At 41.4% G+C, this 17003-nt stretch overlaps 1 protein-coding gene across 1 annotated transcript in view; it reads right to left on the bottom strand.

Annotated features, from left to right (window-relative positions):
* Positions 1 to 3602: 3602 nt before the first annotated feature.
* Positions 3603 to 17003, bottom strand: part of pdpr (pyruvate dehydrogenase phosphatase regulatory subunit) — a 50267-nt gene continuing 36866 nt past the window's right edge. Inside the window, exons 13-18 of the mRNA XM_072547754.1 lie at positions 14955 to 15103; positions 12891 to 13003; positions 8868 to 8962; positions 7548 to 7637; positions 4722 to 4904; positions 3603 to 4212 (exon numbers count right to left, since the gene is read on the bottom strand). Of these exons, the coding sequence (XP_072403855.1) occupies positions 3808 to 4212; positions 4722 to 4904; positions 7548 to 7637; positions 8868 to 8962; positions 12891 to 13003; positions 14955 to 15103 (1035 nt within the window). The 3' untranslated portion in view covers positions 3603 to 3807. The remainder of the gene's footprint in view (positions 4213 to 4721; positions 4905 to 7547; positions 7638 to 8867; positions 8963 to 12890; positions 13004 to 14954; positions 15104 to 17003) is intronic.

The following is a 17003-nucleotide window of genomic DNA, read 5'->3' as shown; positions in this document are numbered from 1 at the left end:
AGAATAGAATCTCTGTAATTAGCGGCCGCTCAAGTTCGATTTGATCAAAAGAAATTGGCAGATTTTTGGGTCCAAAACACAGTATCCTCAGCAATCACAGAGCTGTCAAGGATTGTGTTGCTGTTCACCCCACAAAGTACTTAGAGCCATAGAGATGTACAGCACAGAAACAGACCTTTAAGTCTAACTCATCCATGCCTACCAGACAGCCTAATCTAGTCCCATTTGCCAGCACTTGGCCCATAAAACCTCTAAACCCTTCCTGTTCATTTACCCACCCAGATGCTTTTTTAAATGTTGTAATTATACTAGCTTCCACCATTTCCTCTGGCAGCTCATTCCACACACACACACCACCCTTTGTGCGAAAACGTTGCCCTAAGACATTTTAAATCTTTCCCCTCTCACCCTAAAACAATGCCCTCCAGTTCTAGACTCCCCCACCACCGGGAAAAGACCTTGTCTATTTTCCCAACCATGTCCCTCATGATTTTATAGACCTCTATAAAACCACCTCCAGCCTCTGATGTTCCAGGGAAAATAGTCCCAGCTTATTCAGCCTCTCCCTACAGCTCAAACCTTTCAAACCTGGCAACATCCTTGTAAATCTTTTCTGAACCCTTTTGAGTTTCACAACATCCTTAACGAGGGAGATAAGAATTGCACACAATATTCTAAAAGTGGCTTAACCAATGTCCTGTACAGCCGCAAAATGACCTCCCAACTCTGGGGTACTCAACACTCTGACCAATAAAGGAAAGCATACCAAACGCCTTCCTCACTATCCTATCCACCTGGGACTCCATATTTGAGGAGGTATGAACGTGCACTCCAAGGTCTCTTTGTTCAGCAACACTCCCAAGGACCTTACCATTAAGTGTCTAAGTCCTGCTAAGATTTGTTTTCCCAAAATGCAGCACCTCGCATTTATCTAAACTCCATCTGCCACTTCTCAGCCCACTGGCCCATCTGATCAAGATCCGGTTGTAATCTGAGGTAACCTTCTTCACTGTTCACTACACCTTCAATTTTGGTGTCATCTGCAAACTTACTAAGTTTACCTCCCATGTTCACATCCAAATCGTTTACATGAATGATGAAAAGCAATGGATCCAGCACCGATCCTTGTGGCACTCCACTGGTCACAAGCCTCCAGTCTGGAAAGCAAAGGCTCCATCACCACCCTCTGTCTTCTACCTGTGAGCCAGTTCTGTATCCAAATGGCTAGATCTCTTTGTATCCCATCTGATCTAACCCTGCTAACCAGTCTACCATGAGGTACCTTGTCAAACACCTTACTGAAGTCCATTTATATCACATCCTCTGCTCTACCCTCATCAATCCTCTTTGTTACTTCTTCATAAAACTCATGAGACATGATTTTGCATGCACAAAGCAATGTAGACTATCAGTCCTTGCCTATCCAAATAAATGTAAATCCTGTCCTTCAGGATACCCTCCAACAAGACAATCCATTGAGTGAATAATACATAAAAATATTCATATAGACAAATGTTTCTATGTAATTAAAATATCTATGAAACCTGTGGTCGTTAGGATAGTTAAGAAAGAAAATGCAACAAGAAATTACTGTTATGCTAAGTGTCAGGTGGATACCTATCTATTACTATTAAGTCTATTTTTTGCCCTGTAATATTTTACTGGGTATAACTTAAATACAGCTCATATCTGCTTCAGCAACTGAAATGGATGATTTTGCCATAGTAGTTTTGTTTTGAAAATGTACCTCCTGATCCGTGATTTTGGAAGATCATGTTCATAATTCTTCCTTCCAAAAGAATGAATCTGTACCACCCAGATTTGCACTGATTGCATAAGTTGAACTGATACACTTTGGCTAGCAATAGTTTTTATCGTTCTACAAAAAAGTAAAAACTCTGTTGGTGGCGGTTGGTGATTTCATATACATGCCTACATTTTCTGATTATTCAGAGGATCTTCATATTTTAAAAAATGGAAGCGAGAATTTTCTAGACAATCACCCCAGGATAGCTGAATACATACCCTCTGCATTGTCACCATATCCAATATCACTGAAAATGAAAACATTTACCCTGAAATTTCAACAGACTATCTTTGTATGAAACCTGAAATGTAGATTGTTAATAAATAGTCTTTTCATTGTCACCACAAACAGGAACAGTAAAGGAGAAGCCTGGTTTTATCCAAACACACAATTTCTTGTGTCAGCATCACAGACTAACATAGATAATTTTTAAAATATTGATGGACTATGTATGTGGTTAACAATGCGATAATGACTAGATAACCTGTTTTTTTTGTGACTAGGCCACCAGGGATAACTCATCTGCTAATGCCATGGGATCTTTCTCATCCACTTTAAGAGGCAAATGAGGCCTTGGTTTAACATCTCATCGAAAAGAAAACATATCCAACAATGCAGTATTCCTGCAGTGATGCACTGGACTGTCAACATTGGTTTTTATGCACTCAAGCTTGGAGAAGGACTTGAACCTAGGACCTTGTGGTTCAGAGGCAAGAGGGCTATCACAACTATGCCACACCTCACACTGGTATTATTAAAACAGGCCAATGACAATGAATCTACAGTACTGACCTCTGCCACAATTAGGATGAGCTTACATGCTTTAGAGTGCTGCGTGCTGCATGCTGCAGAGTGACCCATTTAGACAAAGTGTGAATTCATTGAAAGTACTAACAGAGATGAGATTAATGGTACAAACAGAACCTGCAGGTTATTAATTCTGAATAATTGTATGAGAGCAAAAATAATTTGAGAAACACTACTGTAATGGATAGAGCAACAGACCAGAATTTAATTCCTGTCATTGATTGCAGCTTTTGACATGTTGTTTTGAAGGAAAGTATTAACTTTATTAAAAGTGACAGCACTGAATTGTGTTAAACTGTAGTCCATCTCACTGTTATGAAACAGATGCAACAACGGGAGAAGCAATCTTTCATTTACTTCTCTCTCCTACAAAGTCACTAGAAAACAGTCATTCAAGCTTATATTCAATCTATTATGCACCAAATAATTTTTAAAATTATTATATTGATTGCCTTTTTCATTTCAGACTCAATGTAAGAAGAAACATCCTAATCTGAATGGGTTACTCACAATCAGCTGGACACTACTGTGTTCGTGTTTTCCTTCAACAATACTCTTGTAATCAAGCTTTCTGACAAAAACAATTATAAACCCTCAGTGCAAATTGGCAGGATCTTAGACTAGGTTTCAGGCTCCTTCCTGGAAAGCTGGCTAACAACTACTCTGCTGGTATTATTCTGCAGAGAAACAAGGGAAGAGGAAAAAGATCAGTTTGGCTGGGGTACTTAATTTTCGCCAATTCACTTGCAAGTTGAAGGTGATAAGGCATTGTTACTGCTATGCCTGTGTAAAAAGTAAAGGTTAGATCTGTAGTCATGTCATCTAGATGGTAGCAACACATTTCTATCCTGACTTTCCAAACTCAACTGAGAGATGGGGCACAAAGAAGTTGCAATGATCCTGAGGTCCACTCAGAATGACACTCACTTTTCCTCAGAGGACAGCAGCATTTTCCTCTATACAATAAATGAAGAAAAGACAAGAGTGGTGCTCCCATGTAGGGGTGAACGTGAGACATTCAGAACAATTTTTTTTATCTGTGTTTATATACACAAAGTGTCTGTGCAGAATAGAAAAAATAGCTATGCACACCATCAACAATTATAATGGTCGTTTGCGTTCCCCAACCTCCCTTCTTGGAACTGCATCATTGACCCTTCGCCACCTTCAACTCAAAGATGTTGCTGAGGCTCTTATTTCCCCTGAAAGCTACTCAGTTCCATCTCATCTTTCCTCCTCTTCTGTGTAAACAAGGAGCTGAATGGATAAAGTTTGGCCTTTGCCCGGAAGCGCTGTCCAGCAATCTCAATCTCATAATCACCACGATTGACAAAGTCTGGGTTCACCACCAGTTTAGCTCCAGTACCTTCTTCATATTGGTGAACAAAGCCCAGGCATACATGGCGAGCCAATGTGTAACTATAAGCGCTACTAGTTGTCATGCCAACATAGTGCCCATTTCTGTATATAGGCTCTCCCCACCAAGGCCAAAGGTCAAGGTCAGTGTCATGGTCATCCAGGATAAACATGGTAAACCGACGGCAAACTCCCTCCTGCCTTTGTTGCAACAGAGCATCACGGCCAATAAAATCAGTCCCCTACAATTAAACAAAGAGAAGGTTAACCCATAAAAACAGAAAACCCTCAGACACAATACGAGCAGTGTTACTCTCTGCCCAAAGTAGCATATGTGACTTGATATGTAGATTTCAGAACCATTATTGTCCATTGCTCCATATAAATCAATTTACATGAGTCTCCACAAATAGATTATATTCAAACCCATCCATTAAGACACAGGACTCCTTTTCAATCTCCCAGTCATCTCACAACCCCATCCACTCAGCCTTTCCACTGCCTTTTCTTTGACAGAGTGTATCAGCAGATAGAAAATGAGCAAGAGCAAAAGAGGCGAGGTTGAGGGAGAGCAGAACAACAAAGGAAGGTAAATATAGAAAACGTATAGGCGCATGCGCACACAAACACACACAGCGTGCAGTGTACACACATAACTCCACTCTTCCGCCCATGTCACTTTGCAAAATTGAATATATTGTTTCCTCTTTAATATGAATCCTTCCCAGTTAAACTCCAAACACACAAGTACCTTATCAAACTTTACTCGGAATTCACGTCCACACTCCAGTGGTGTTGAAAATGTGTCCAGGTCTTGACCCCAAAAGGCGAAGAACTTTTCGATACGTAGGCTGCGCAGTGCATAGTACCCAGCATTCCGGATTCCATATTTCTGCCCCACATTCATTATTTCATTGTAGACATGAAGAGCATACTGAAAAAGGAGCAGCAGAGTCAAAGACACGACAGTTTATCCATCAGCCAGGTTACTGCAATGTCCTGTATGTGCTCAGGTTTGTTGAAGCTACTTTCCAGTAGTTCACACAAGTGGTTTTCAATCTGTGTGAACCTGGCCAAGTAAAGCTGCCAGCAGCATAAACATTTGGCAGACAGAACACGACAGTCAAATCCTGAGAGTTCCTAAAGTAAAACATTTAACCACCAGGGGGATTCATTGGAGATCAGTCAGGCACATTCCTGGCTGATTTTAACTCTCTCCAACTCAAAGCATGGAATCTAAGAACAGCAGTGCTTCTAATGCCAGCTCAGTGGAAATTGACAGCACAGATCTTAGTTGAACTGCTTTGCAATGCTTCGCCCATTACACATTTCATCATCTTATTTCAAATATGCTAGACCTATACAGTATACTTAAGGAAGAACTGTGGCAAATTTCCAAGTCAGGGTGCTAAGTAAATGAAGGTGGGGAATCTCCTATTCTATTTGCTGGTACACTCTGTCAAAGAAAGCAGGACAAAGGCAGTGTTCCTATCAATCAGCTGCCTTTGACCTTCTCAGTTGTGATTGTGGGTTTGGAAGGTGCTGTCTAAGCTGTCTTGATGAATTTCTGTAATGCATCTTGTAGCTGCTGCTGAATGTCACAGCTGGAGAGAGTGAATGTGAATGTGCTGCGAATTAAGCAGGCTACTTTCTCCTGGGTGGTATCCAGCTTCTTGAATGTTGTTGGGAGTCAATTTCATCCAGGCAAGTGGGAAAAGTTCCGTCAGACTCCTTGATTGTGCCTTGTCAATGGTAGACAGGCTCTGGAGAGGAGTCTGGATTAGTGGTGCTGGAAGAGCACAGCAGTTCAGGCAGCATCCAAGAAGCAGCGATATCGACGTTTTGGGCAAAAGCCCTTCATCAGAAATAAAGGAAGGCCCTAAAGGAGCCTTCCACATCCATCAAAGTTTTACCTGCACATCCACTAATATCATTTATTGTATCCGTTGCTCCCGATGTGGTCTCCTCTACATTGGGGAGAGTGGGCGCCTCCTAGCAGAGCGCTTTAGGGAACATCTCTGGGACACCCGCACCAATCAACCAAACCGCCCCGTGGCCCAACATTTCAACTCCCCCTCCCACTCTGCTGAGGACATGGAGGTCCTGGGCCTCCTTCACCGCTGCTCCCTCACCACCAGACGCCTGGAGGAAGAACGCCTCATCTTCCACCTCGGAACACTTCAACCCCAGAGCATCAATGTAGACTTCAACAGTTTCCTCATTTCCCCTTCCCCCACCTCATCCTAGTTTCAAACTTCCAGCTCAGCACTGTCCCCACGACTTGTCCGGACTTGTCCGACCTGCCAATCTCCTTTTCCACCTATCCACTCCACCCTCTCCTCCTTGACCTATCACCTTCATCCCCTCCCCCACTCACCCACTGTACTCTATGCTACTTTCTCCCCACCCCCACCCTCCTCTAGCTTATCTCTCCACGCTTCAGGCTCACTGCCTTTATTCTTGATGAAGGGCTTTTGCCCGAAACGTCGATTTCGCTGCTCCTTGGATGCTGCCTGAACTGCTGTGCTCTTCCAGCACCACTAATCCAGAATCTGGTTTCCAGCATCTGCAGTCATTGTTTTTACCTCTGGAGATGAGTCACTCACTGCAGAATTCCGAGTCTCTTGTAGCTGCAGTATTTATTTGGCGAGATTGGTTAAGTTTCTGGTCAATGGTAATCTTCAGGATGTTTACAATGGAGGAATTCAGTGGTAGCAATGACACCAAATGTCAAGGGGAGTTGGTCATTGCTTGGCACTTGTGGGGACTGACTGTCACCTGCCACGTGTCAGTCCAAATCTGGATATTGTCCAGGTATTACTGCATTTGGATATGGACTGCTTAGTATCTTAGGAACCACAAATGGCGCTAAACATTGTGCAACAATCAGCAAACATCGCCACTTCACAGCTGAAGGTCGTTGGGTTTAAGACAGGATTTTCTGCAGGTATTTTCTGGAACTGAAATGAAGGACCTATAACCAGCTTCCTGTGTGCCAGGTGTATCTCCAACCAGTGGAGATTTCCCTCACCAATTCCCAATAACTCCAGTTTTGCTAGAGAGGGGTGCTTGATGCCATACTTGGTCAAATGGGATTTTGATGTTAAGGGCTATCATTCTCACCTCACCTCTGGAATTCAGCTCTTTTGTCCATAGTTGAACTAAGGCTGTAACCAGGACAGTGCCCCTTGCAGAACCCAAGCTGAGCATCAGTGAGCAGGTTTATTGTTAACCAACTGCTACTTGACAGCACCATTGATAAAGTCTTTGACCACACTTTACCGTTGATCAAGAATCAACTGATGGGATGGTAAGTGGGTTGGATTTGTCTTGCTGTATATGTCCAGGACACATCTGGATACTTTACTAGATTGCCAGTAGATGCCAGTGTTGTAGCTGAACTGCAACCATTTGGCCACTATCACTCACTTGTAGTTTCCCTGAACATAACTAATTGAGAAACCTAAATTTAAGCACATGTTACACAACTGTTATAATGGAGAATTTCATACAACTAACACAAAATTCAAGATCAGTTAATGAATTTGGCAATAAACAATTTCAGTGCAGTACTCACCTCGATGGGGATGTACAGCATGAAGCCAGGCTCTCCTGTATGTGTCATACTCATCACCCGGATGCCATTAGCGTAACCGACACTCATCTCCTGTTAATTGGAGATGCATAGTAAATATCAACTCATCAATCCTCTCAGTATACAGAGTACATTCAACTCCATCCCCCACAAGCATGCGCGCGCGCGCACTCACGCACGCACACACACACACGTCCCCTCCTCTCCAAAACAAACAAAAACATACATCCTCACCACCTGAGTAAATATCTGCAACCGACCAAACAAAAAATCAGTGATATTGCTCTTCAGTTCAGTATAACAGATTTGAACGAAGCAGGATCTGTGTAGCCATTTGATAAATATGAAATCACCACCCACCACTGTTTTAGGGACTGGGACTAATTGATTACTGGTACCACCACCTCCTTTCTCTCAATATTGGTGAATGTTATTCACTGAACAGACAGAGAATAGAGTGTGACAGGAGAGTGTAGAATCCGAGTCAGAGGAATTGTGAAAAAAACATCCACCAAACAACTCTTGCCCTCTTTTAGGAGCAATAAATTCTGCCACGATTGAACTGGACATTGCAGGTCCATTCCTATTGTGAGTGGCTCTCAATCCAGCAGGAATTCTCATGAAATTACTGCTGTCAATTTTCCTAGCTAGTCTTAGTTTCTGATGTCCAGATATGAGAATTCCCAGTATCAATAATCTTACAGGAACAGGAATCTGCAACAATGCAGACGAGACTTTCCCCAGTCCCCTCTTTCTGCTAGAACTAGATAGAAACTGGACAACTGCTTTGAGAGATCACTGGATGTCAGCAAAACACTTGTAAAAGCACAGAGGTAAACTTAGGAAGTTTATTTCCATCAAAATAAGCACACCAAACATTATAGAAATCAAAGGTGAAGCCTCCTGTTTCTCAAATCACTAAGGCAAGGAGAAAGTGGATGGGATATTGACATGACCAACTGGAATTTCTTGTTGTTGCTCAATAAGAAGGGTACCATGCAGGTTATTGTGGAACACAGACCAGTCTGATGAAGTCCCTCTACCACAGGATATCCGACAATTACTAGGATGACACATTTGTAATTTCATATGTATAAGGTACACAACGGTTCTGAGCTGACAATACAATACAATTCTGTAAGAACTGTTCTGAAGAAGTCATTGGACTCAAAATGTTAACTCTTTATCTCTCCACACGTTATTACCGGATGAGACCTGCTGACTTTCTCCAGCACTTAATGCTATTATTTCAGATTTCCAACAGCTGCACTACTTTGTTTTCAAAACAATTCCATAACCCACCTTACAGAATAACGAGGGAAAGTGATCTGGAGTCATTGGCACATAAGACAATTCGGAAAGGACATCCATTGCACGGGGACCAATCAAATTCAATGCTAATGGAAAAGAAAAATGAAGTTTTTTAAAAAACATTACATTGTTTGATTAATCCCACACAGATACCCCAATTCTTTTTCAGATGTATTGCTTTCAATTTGTGCAAGATTATCAACGTGCAGCATTATGTATGCCTGAGAATATCAAAATAATTGTATGCTTTTACGGATCTTAACCTTCAGGATTGAATGCAATGTGGAATGAATAAAGAAATACCAACAGTTATGACTGTTAGAGGACAATCACTTCAGTCCCAGAAAGCCAAATGTTGGAGTTCCACAGTTCTAGGTCCAACTAACTTCAGCTTCTTCCATTATTCCCTCCATCAAAAGTTAGAACATGCACAGATGCTTAGTGCTATGCGTAACTCCTCAGCTACTGAAACAGTCCATGTCTATAAACAGAAAGACTTGGTCAAGGTTTAGATTTGGGCTGACAAATGGCAAGTGGCATTCACACCACAAATGCACTAAGTGATGACAACTTCCAACAAGCGAGAATCTAATCACCACTCCATGACATTCAAAGGCATCACCATAGTTGAATCCCCAGCTAGCAATGTTTTAGAAATTACCATTGTTCAAAAACTGAACTAGCTTAGCCATATAAATACAGTAACTAAAAGAGTTGGGAAGCTGGGAACTCTGCAGCAAGTACTCCACACAGACTATGTAGAGGGAAATTGTCCCCATGAGTGGAAAGGTTGAGTATCAGAGAACACAGATTTAAGGTGACTGGCAAAAAAAAAAGCTAAAGCTAAAGAAAAAAATGCATGCAGCCACAGGCACTATTCGAAATCATGGGAGATATTGCAAAATGCAGATGGTCTGGGAAAATCAAGTTGGTAGCACATTCCAAGAAAAGGAATTCACAGAGTGTCTCCGAGATGGTTCTTTGGAGTAGTGTGTGGTAGAGCCCACTACAGAACAGGCAATTTGTGAAATGAGGCAGACTTGATTAATAAGCTTAAGGTGAAGGAACCCTGAAGGGACAGTGACCATAACATAATCAAATTCATCCTGCAGTTTGAAACAGAAAAGATGGAATCAGATGTAACGGTATTACAATTAAGTAAAGATAACTACAAAAACATGATGGAGTAGCTGGCCAAAGTTAATTGGAAGAGGAGCCCAGCAGGGAAGATGGTGCAGCAGCACCAGCAGGAGTTTCTGGGGGTAATTCAGGAGGCACAGCAGAAATTCATCCCAAGGAAGAAATGTAAGGAAGGAGAATGAGGCAACCATGACTGACAAGGCAGGTCAGGGACAGTATAAAAGCAAAAGAAAAAGCATACAATATGATGGAGATTGATGGGAAGCAAGAGGATTGGGAAGCTTTTAAAAACCAGCAGTGGACAACTAAACAAAAGGGAGAAGATGAAATATGAGGGCAAGCTAGCCAATATAAAGGGAAATTGCAAGAGTTCTTTTAGGTATCTAAAAGGTGAGAGAGAGATAAAAGTAGTCGTTGGACTGCTGTAGTAGTAGTATGGGAAACAAAACACTGAGGAACATGATTAGTTCTTTGAGTCTATCTTCACACTGCAAGATAACCTGTAGTACACCAGAACTTCAAGACAGTTAGTATGTAGAGCTGAGAGCAGCAACCATCACTAAGGAGAAGGTGCTGTGGAAGCTGAAAAGGTCTGAAGGTGGATAGGTCACCTCGACATGACAGACTGTACCCCAGGGTTCAGGAGGTAACAGCTGAGGAGATTGTAGAGGAATTGGTGGCCATCTTTCTGGACTCACTGAGTCAGTGAAGGTCCTAGAGGATTGGAAATGGCTAACACCCTTGATTAAGTAGGGAGGGAGACAGAAGACAGGAAATTAAAGGATGATTACCTGACCATGATTGTTGGTAAGACTTCAGAGTACATTATTAAGGATGCGATTGCAGAGTACTTGGAAAATGCACGACAAAATAGGATAGAGTTAGCACAGCGTCTTCAGTGGGGAAGGTCATGCCTGACGTTAGAATTCTTTCAGGAGGTAACTAGCAAGTTAGATAAAGGAGAGCCTGTGGACATAGAGTCATCGAGATGTACCTGTTTGGATTTCCACAAGGTTTTTGACAAGGTGCCACACAGGAGGCTGCTAAATAAGATAAGAGCCCATGGTGTTCAGGGCAAGGTAATGGCATGGATCAAGGATTGGCTGATTGGCAGAAAGCAGAATAGAGATAAAAGAGTCTTTTTCAGGATGGCAGCTGGTAACTAGTGGATCTCTGCAGGGGTTAGTGTAAGGACCACAACTATTGACATTATACATTAACAATCAGGACAAACGAACTAAAGGCATTGTTGCTAAGTTTGCTGATGACACTGAGATAGATGGAGGGTCAGATGTTGTTGAGGAGGCTGAAAGGCTACAGAAGGACTTGGACAGGCTTGTAGGGTCAGCAAAGACGTAGCTGAAATACAGTGTGGGAATGTGAGAGGTTATGCGCTTAGGAAGGAAGAATAGAGGCACGGTGTATATTCGAATTGGGGACAGACTTTGGAAATCTGAAACATACAGGTGCTTAGGAGCCTTCGTTCAGGATTCTCTTCAGGTTAATATGCAGGTTCAGTTGGCAGTGAGGAAGGCAAATGCAGTGTTAGTATTCATTTTGAGAGGGCGAGAATACAAAAGTACTGAATTGTGTAAGGCTCTGGTGATAGCACATTTGGAATATTGCAAGCAGTTCTGGGTACCATATTATAGGGGTATGTGCGCGTGCGTGTGTGTGTGTGTGTAGAATGGGGTTCTTGTTGGGGGGGGTCACAACAACGATCCTGGGAATGAAGGACTTGTTATATGAGAAGCAGTTGAGTACTGAGAGTTTATACTCAATGGAGTTGAGTAGAGATCTCATTGAAACTTACAGAACTTCAGTTAAAGTTGATCTGGAGAAGATGATTCCTCTAGTAGGAAAGACTAGGACCTGAGGGCACAGCCTCAGAGTGAACAGATGACCCTTTAGAATGGAGATAAGGAGGAAATTCTTCAGCCAGAGGTTGGCAGATCTATGGAGGTCATTGTTGCAGAAAGCTGTGGAGGCCAAGTCATTGAGTATATGTAAGACAGAGATAGTTAGGTTCTTGACTGGTCAAGGGATCAAAGGTTAGAGGGAGAAGGCAGGAAAAGGGGGTTGAGAAACATTTCTGCCATGACTAAATGGCAGAGCAGATTCAACTGATGAATGGCCTCATTCTGCTGTAATATCGTAGGGTCAAATGACAGCAACTATACCAAGCTTAAAACAGTCAATCACTGGCTATCACAAAACAGGCTGTGTAACAGGTCCCAAGATGCTTGGTGGAATCTGGAACTTTGCTGCTTGATTATATTACTTTGTTAATATGGAGAAGCAGGAACTTTAGATTTTATAACTACAGGATTATAGTGAAACAAGAAATAGTCCACAATCTGAAAAATCTGGATTAATTCCTAATGACTGGAGTTGACTATGTAATTGACATCTAACGCACTTGACTTATAACAACTGGTTAAGTCAACTCTTGGATCAACTGGAGCTTTAATCACCACAGACTCCTATGCCTCATTAAAGAAAGAACACTATATCATTCACTCCAGCCTCAAATGCAACTACCAGATTCCCTTCAACTTCAAGAAACTCCAGGAGAAAAGGCAAGTCATCAACTGAAAAAAAAAACATACTTCAAGTTTGAGGAATTCCTTTCTCCTCAACTGCTCTGTTTATCTCTTCTTCAGTGTCAGGTACTCCAAAAAAAAAATCAGTACTGTGCTGCGAAGTTACTGAGAACATTTCTTGCACGCCATTTTTAAACCTGGAAGCTGTCCATTCTGAAAACCACATCTATAAATCAGGAGGGAAATACCTGTCCTTAAATTAGTTTGGTGTAATTTATGCCTATAGGAACAGCCATATTAGGTGTAGTATGCAATCCTAAGCGTGGAATACCTGTGTACTTCCAAGTAACATCCTCCAGCTGTAGCTGACTGTCATTAGGCATGTGCTGTTTGAGCCAGGACCAACAATGAACTTGCTGGTCCGTGGGTGAGATGATAAAGAAGCTGAGAAATGAAAAAAGTACATGTTAATCCCATCACCATTTATTTGTGAGACAGCACATAAAAGGCTCGATCTTACTGTGGAGAAGATTGCCAACCCAACAACTCACCTCCGAGTTCACACTACTCGAAACGTGCGGAGAAAAGCTTCAGGACAAAGTTAATTAGATTTTAACTTCCTCGATACTTCCAACTCTAAGAAACCTCTGATATGGGATTTTTTTCTCGGTTATCATTTAAATGTCAGTCATTATAACTTTTTTTTGAAGCAAGCTTCCTTCTGGAAATTTCATTCTCCTACTGCTCAGGTCATTCACAAACCAGAAGATAAAATTGCTTTTATTGCAACACACTACACAGGAATTCTCTGCAAAATCAGAAGACATTTGAACTTGTACACACTTGACGGTACACTTTGGTACAGTACTGATATTATACTGCTACAGTACAACTGGTTTTGATCAACAAAACTGGGTAATAAATTAATGAAAATTTAAGTTTATTTGATATGTGACAACAAAACCAAACATCATGATGTATTAAAACAATACAATGATACACTTTCATCTTTTTTGGTGAGAGAGATCTAAACTCTCTTCACATTAATTCAGCATCCCAATGACATCCAGTCTGGTTCTATAATGTCAAACATCACCACATAATTGACTGGAGTGTGACCAAGTAGCAAAGCAACTTTGAAAGATCTAGCCACAGATGCACCCAGCTCAAAATACAGTCTCCACTGACACCTCCATCTAGCAGGCCATGCCAGCATGGCAAGCAAGTTCTGCTAAAATTGCACAGTGGATCTTGGGGACCAGAGAAAATAAAATATCAACAGTCCCTGGGCATGCATTAATCAAATACACCACTATTCCAACCTGCAGCTCATCTCTGGAAATTGACTGGATCTCATTAAACAAACTAGGATGAATTTCCCATCCACAGAGTCCTGTGTCACATTTTACTTTCAACATCAAGCAAAAGTGTGTACACAAAACATTGCAACGTGATTTACAAGAGCATTATCAAAGCAATTCACAACCCAAATATATTCAGAAAGATAGTCAAAAAGTTGGGTCAAAAGAGGCAAGTTTAAAGAGAGTCTTATGAGAATAGACAGATTTTGACACACGTAATATTGTGGGAGTGAATTCCAGAGAACAGGTGGCTTCAGCTACCAATGAGCAGCAATTCAAAATAAGGAGTTCTAAAGACTATAGAATTGGCAAAGTGCAGACATCAAACAATTGTGGTGTTCGAGTAGATGACACAGACAGAGCATTTTAAAACCAATGTATCACTCAAGTAGGAGCTAAAAGCTATCAATGAGTCGGTGTAAGGGTGACTGGCACTTAGTGAGAATAAGGATGGGTCAGGAGAAGTCTGTGTGACTCCAAGTTTATGAAAGACAAAAGAGAAGATAGCAAGAAATGTCTTAAAGTAGTCAAGAAGCACAGATGAGGATTTCAGCAGTTGAGTGAGACTGAAGCAGAGCAGCAAATGTGGAACAAGGTCATTCAGCCTTAGACTGTTGCTAGGAAAAGGGAAGGAATTAATGGTGAGGGACCAGAACCGACGGCAGAAACAAACAAAGGTACCTCCCCAGTATTTAAATGGAAGAAATTTTTGCTCATCAAGTACTAGATGTTAGATTTTTAAAATCTGATCATTTATAATCAGTAAGATCAAGAGAGTTAATGATGGGTTTTGTCAGCATGGCAAATATAGAGCTCAAGCAAGGCAAGAATTGTTTTTTTTGAGAGCTTTAACAACAGAAGATTTGGAGCAGAAACAGTCTCACTTTCTGCTAAAATTCCTTCAGTAAACATTGTTGCAGCTTCCTTTATATGCAATAGCTGCAATGATATTCTAATGCCAGGTTTTATTTTACAATGTATATACTGCCATGTGAGGAGCTTTGCTGCACTCCAGACAAAGAAGTGAATGGTACCTGCGTTTGTTGAGGCGCACAACGCTGCAGTCATTCTGATAGCCACCTCGGTCATTCAGCATTCCTGTGTGTACAATATGTCCCACAGGAACATCCAAGTCATTGGAGCAGAGGTGCTGCAGTATCTCAAGAGCCTGGCCACCTGAGGACTTAAGCAGAAAGTCTGATCAACACACAGGTACACACTGGAGAAAAAGACTCACTTTTAAACAGATGTGCATCTGATAAACTCCCAAGTTTTTCATTTAGCACCTAACTGAAAACTGCCAAACTTGTTAATGGTTACTGATGTTTTGAAATTATCAGACCTGTGCAACCAATCTTTCACATGTACCTTCTAATCACAGAATCCTTAGAGTGTGGAAGCAGGCCATTTGGTCCATTAAGTCCACACCAACCATCCCAGACCGCACCCAGACTTACTCCCGATCCTAACCCTGTAACCCTGCATTTCCCAAGGCTCATCCACCTAGCCAGCAAAACCTTGGACACTCGGGGCAACTTGGCATGGCTAATCCACCTAACCTGCACATCACTGAACAATGGGAAGAAATTGTACCATCAGAGGAAATGCTTGCAGACATGGAGAGAATGTGCAAACCCCAACCTAAGGCTGGAATCAAACGCTGGTCCTTGGCACTGTGAGCTAGCAGTGCTAACCACAGCTTCCTGAAAGTGCACAGCTTGTTGCACTGCTGCAAGATCCCTTTCTGATTGCTGCAATTCACTTAAAGAATCAGCTTCTTGTGCATGATTTGTTTGTCCCTGTACAGTTAGGTTCAAGGCCTCTGCACAACTATGAAGCCACACAAAGGCAGCAAAAGTTCTGGCCAACATCAATCTCTCAGCACCAGCAATAGAAACAGGTTAACTACAGTCACATCAGCATCACAAAAGGGTAAAGAAGTGACCACGAGCACATGCGGTGGGAAGTTCCTATTCTTAAAGTGACTACCATCTTTACCCACATCAGTTGCTTCAAAGCAACACACTGCACATAATGAGCATTCTCACACTTCTAGGATGTAATAAGAATCCACAGAGAAAGACCTCCTTAGTCACATAACTTGGATCTACACTTGATCAGTACGTCATAGTCTGAAGAGGTTGCTCCAGTCCCAAAATGAAAAAGGTGTGACACAAAGAAATCTACAAGTGAACAGAATGACATGAAAAGATACTCAAAGACTTCAATTGTTTTTGTTTTGAGTAAGTTTTATCCCTCAAACTTAATCTAGAACATTAAATCCAAACTAAGGTTGACAATGAAAAATTTCAATTCCACTCCACGCTCCTCAGGCAAATCCACTTACTGAAATGGACATCAAAGGAGAGGGAAATGGATGAGTCAGGAAATCAAACGGCAGTTAGATTTCTCTGTGTCAGCAAATTTCTAAAATGAGCGAACACAGAGAAGCTAAGCCGGAGCATCTGAAAAGGATTTTTGAAGGATAGCTTATGTTCAAATAAGTTAAATGAACTCTCCTAGAAAAGACCAGAGTGTAGAGATAACGTGGGTATGACAAATGGTGTACTGGTGGATTTTCCAAAGGTATTTGATCTGATTCCTTGTTCAAAGGAATTTAGGCACAGGTATTAAAGGCAATGTAAGCTGCACGGATTAACACAGTCTTATCCAAAAAAAAACTGATTGGCCACAGACACAGCTGCAAACATATTGTTTTCACCATGTATTCTAATACTCGTGAAACATAGTTAAGGACATTCACACACACAGATTAACATTCATGCTCAATAACTTATTAAACACCAAAAAACCATTCTGTACACCACAAAATAAACACTCATTTTTAAAGACATACACTTTACTTTTCAACTTACTATTTTTCCATAGACATACAAAAAGCTGATGATAAAAATACACGTGCCCTACTGAATAGCATCAATTTATTTATCATAAATGCAATTAGTCATATCTGAATTCTCAAATGGCTAACATACTGGACAGGACCGTATTAAGAAATACATGAAAATAGCCCCAGGCATAAATAGATGTTTTTCAGCCTGGTGGAACAGGGCAGAGATCTG

This window comes from Chiloscyllium punctatum, chromosome 26 (assembly GCF_047496795.1).
Source record: "Chiloscyllium punctatum isolate Juve2018m chromosome 26, sChiPun1.3, whole genome shotgun sequence".
Lineage (NCBI taxonomy): Eukaryota > Metazoa > Chordata > Chondrichthyes > Orectolobiformes > Hemiscylliidae > Chiloscyllium > Chiloscyllium punctatum.
Note: the sequence above shows the minus strand (reverse complement) of the source record. Positions and strands in the feature narration are given on the sequence as shown.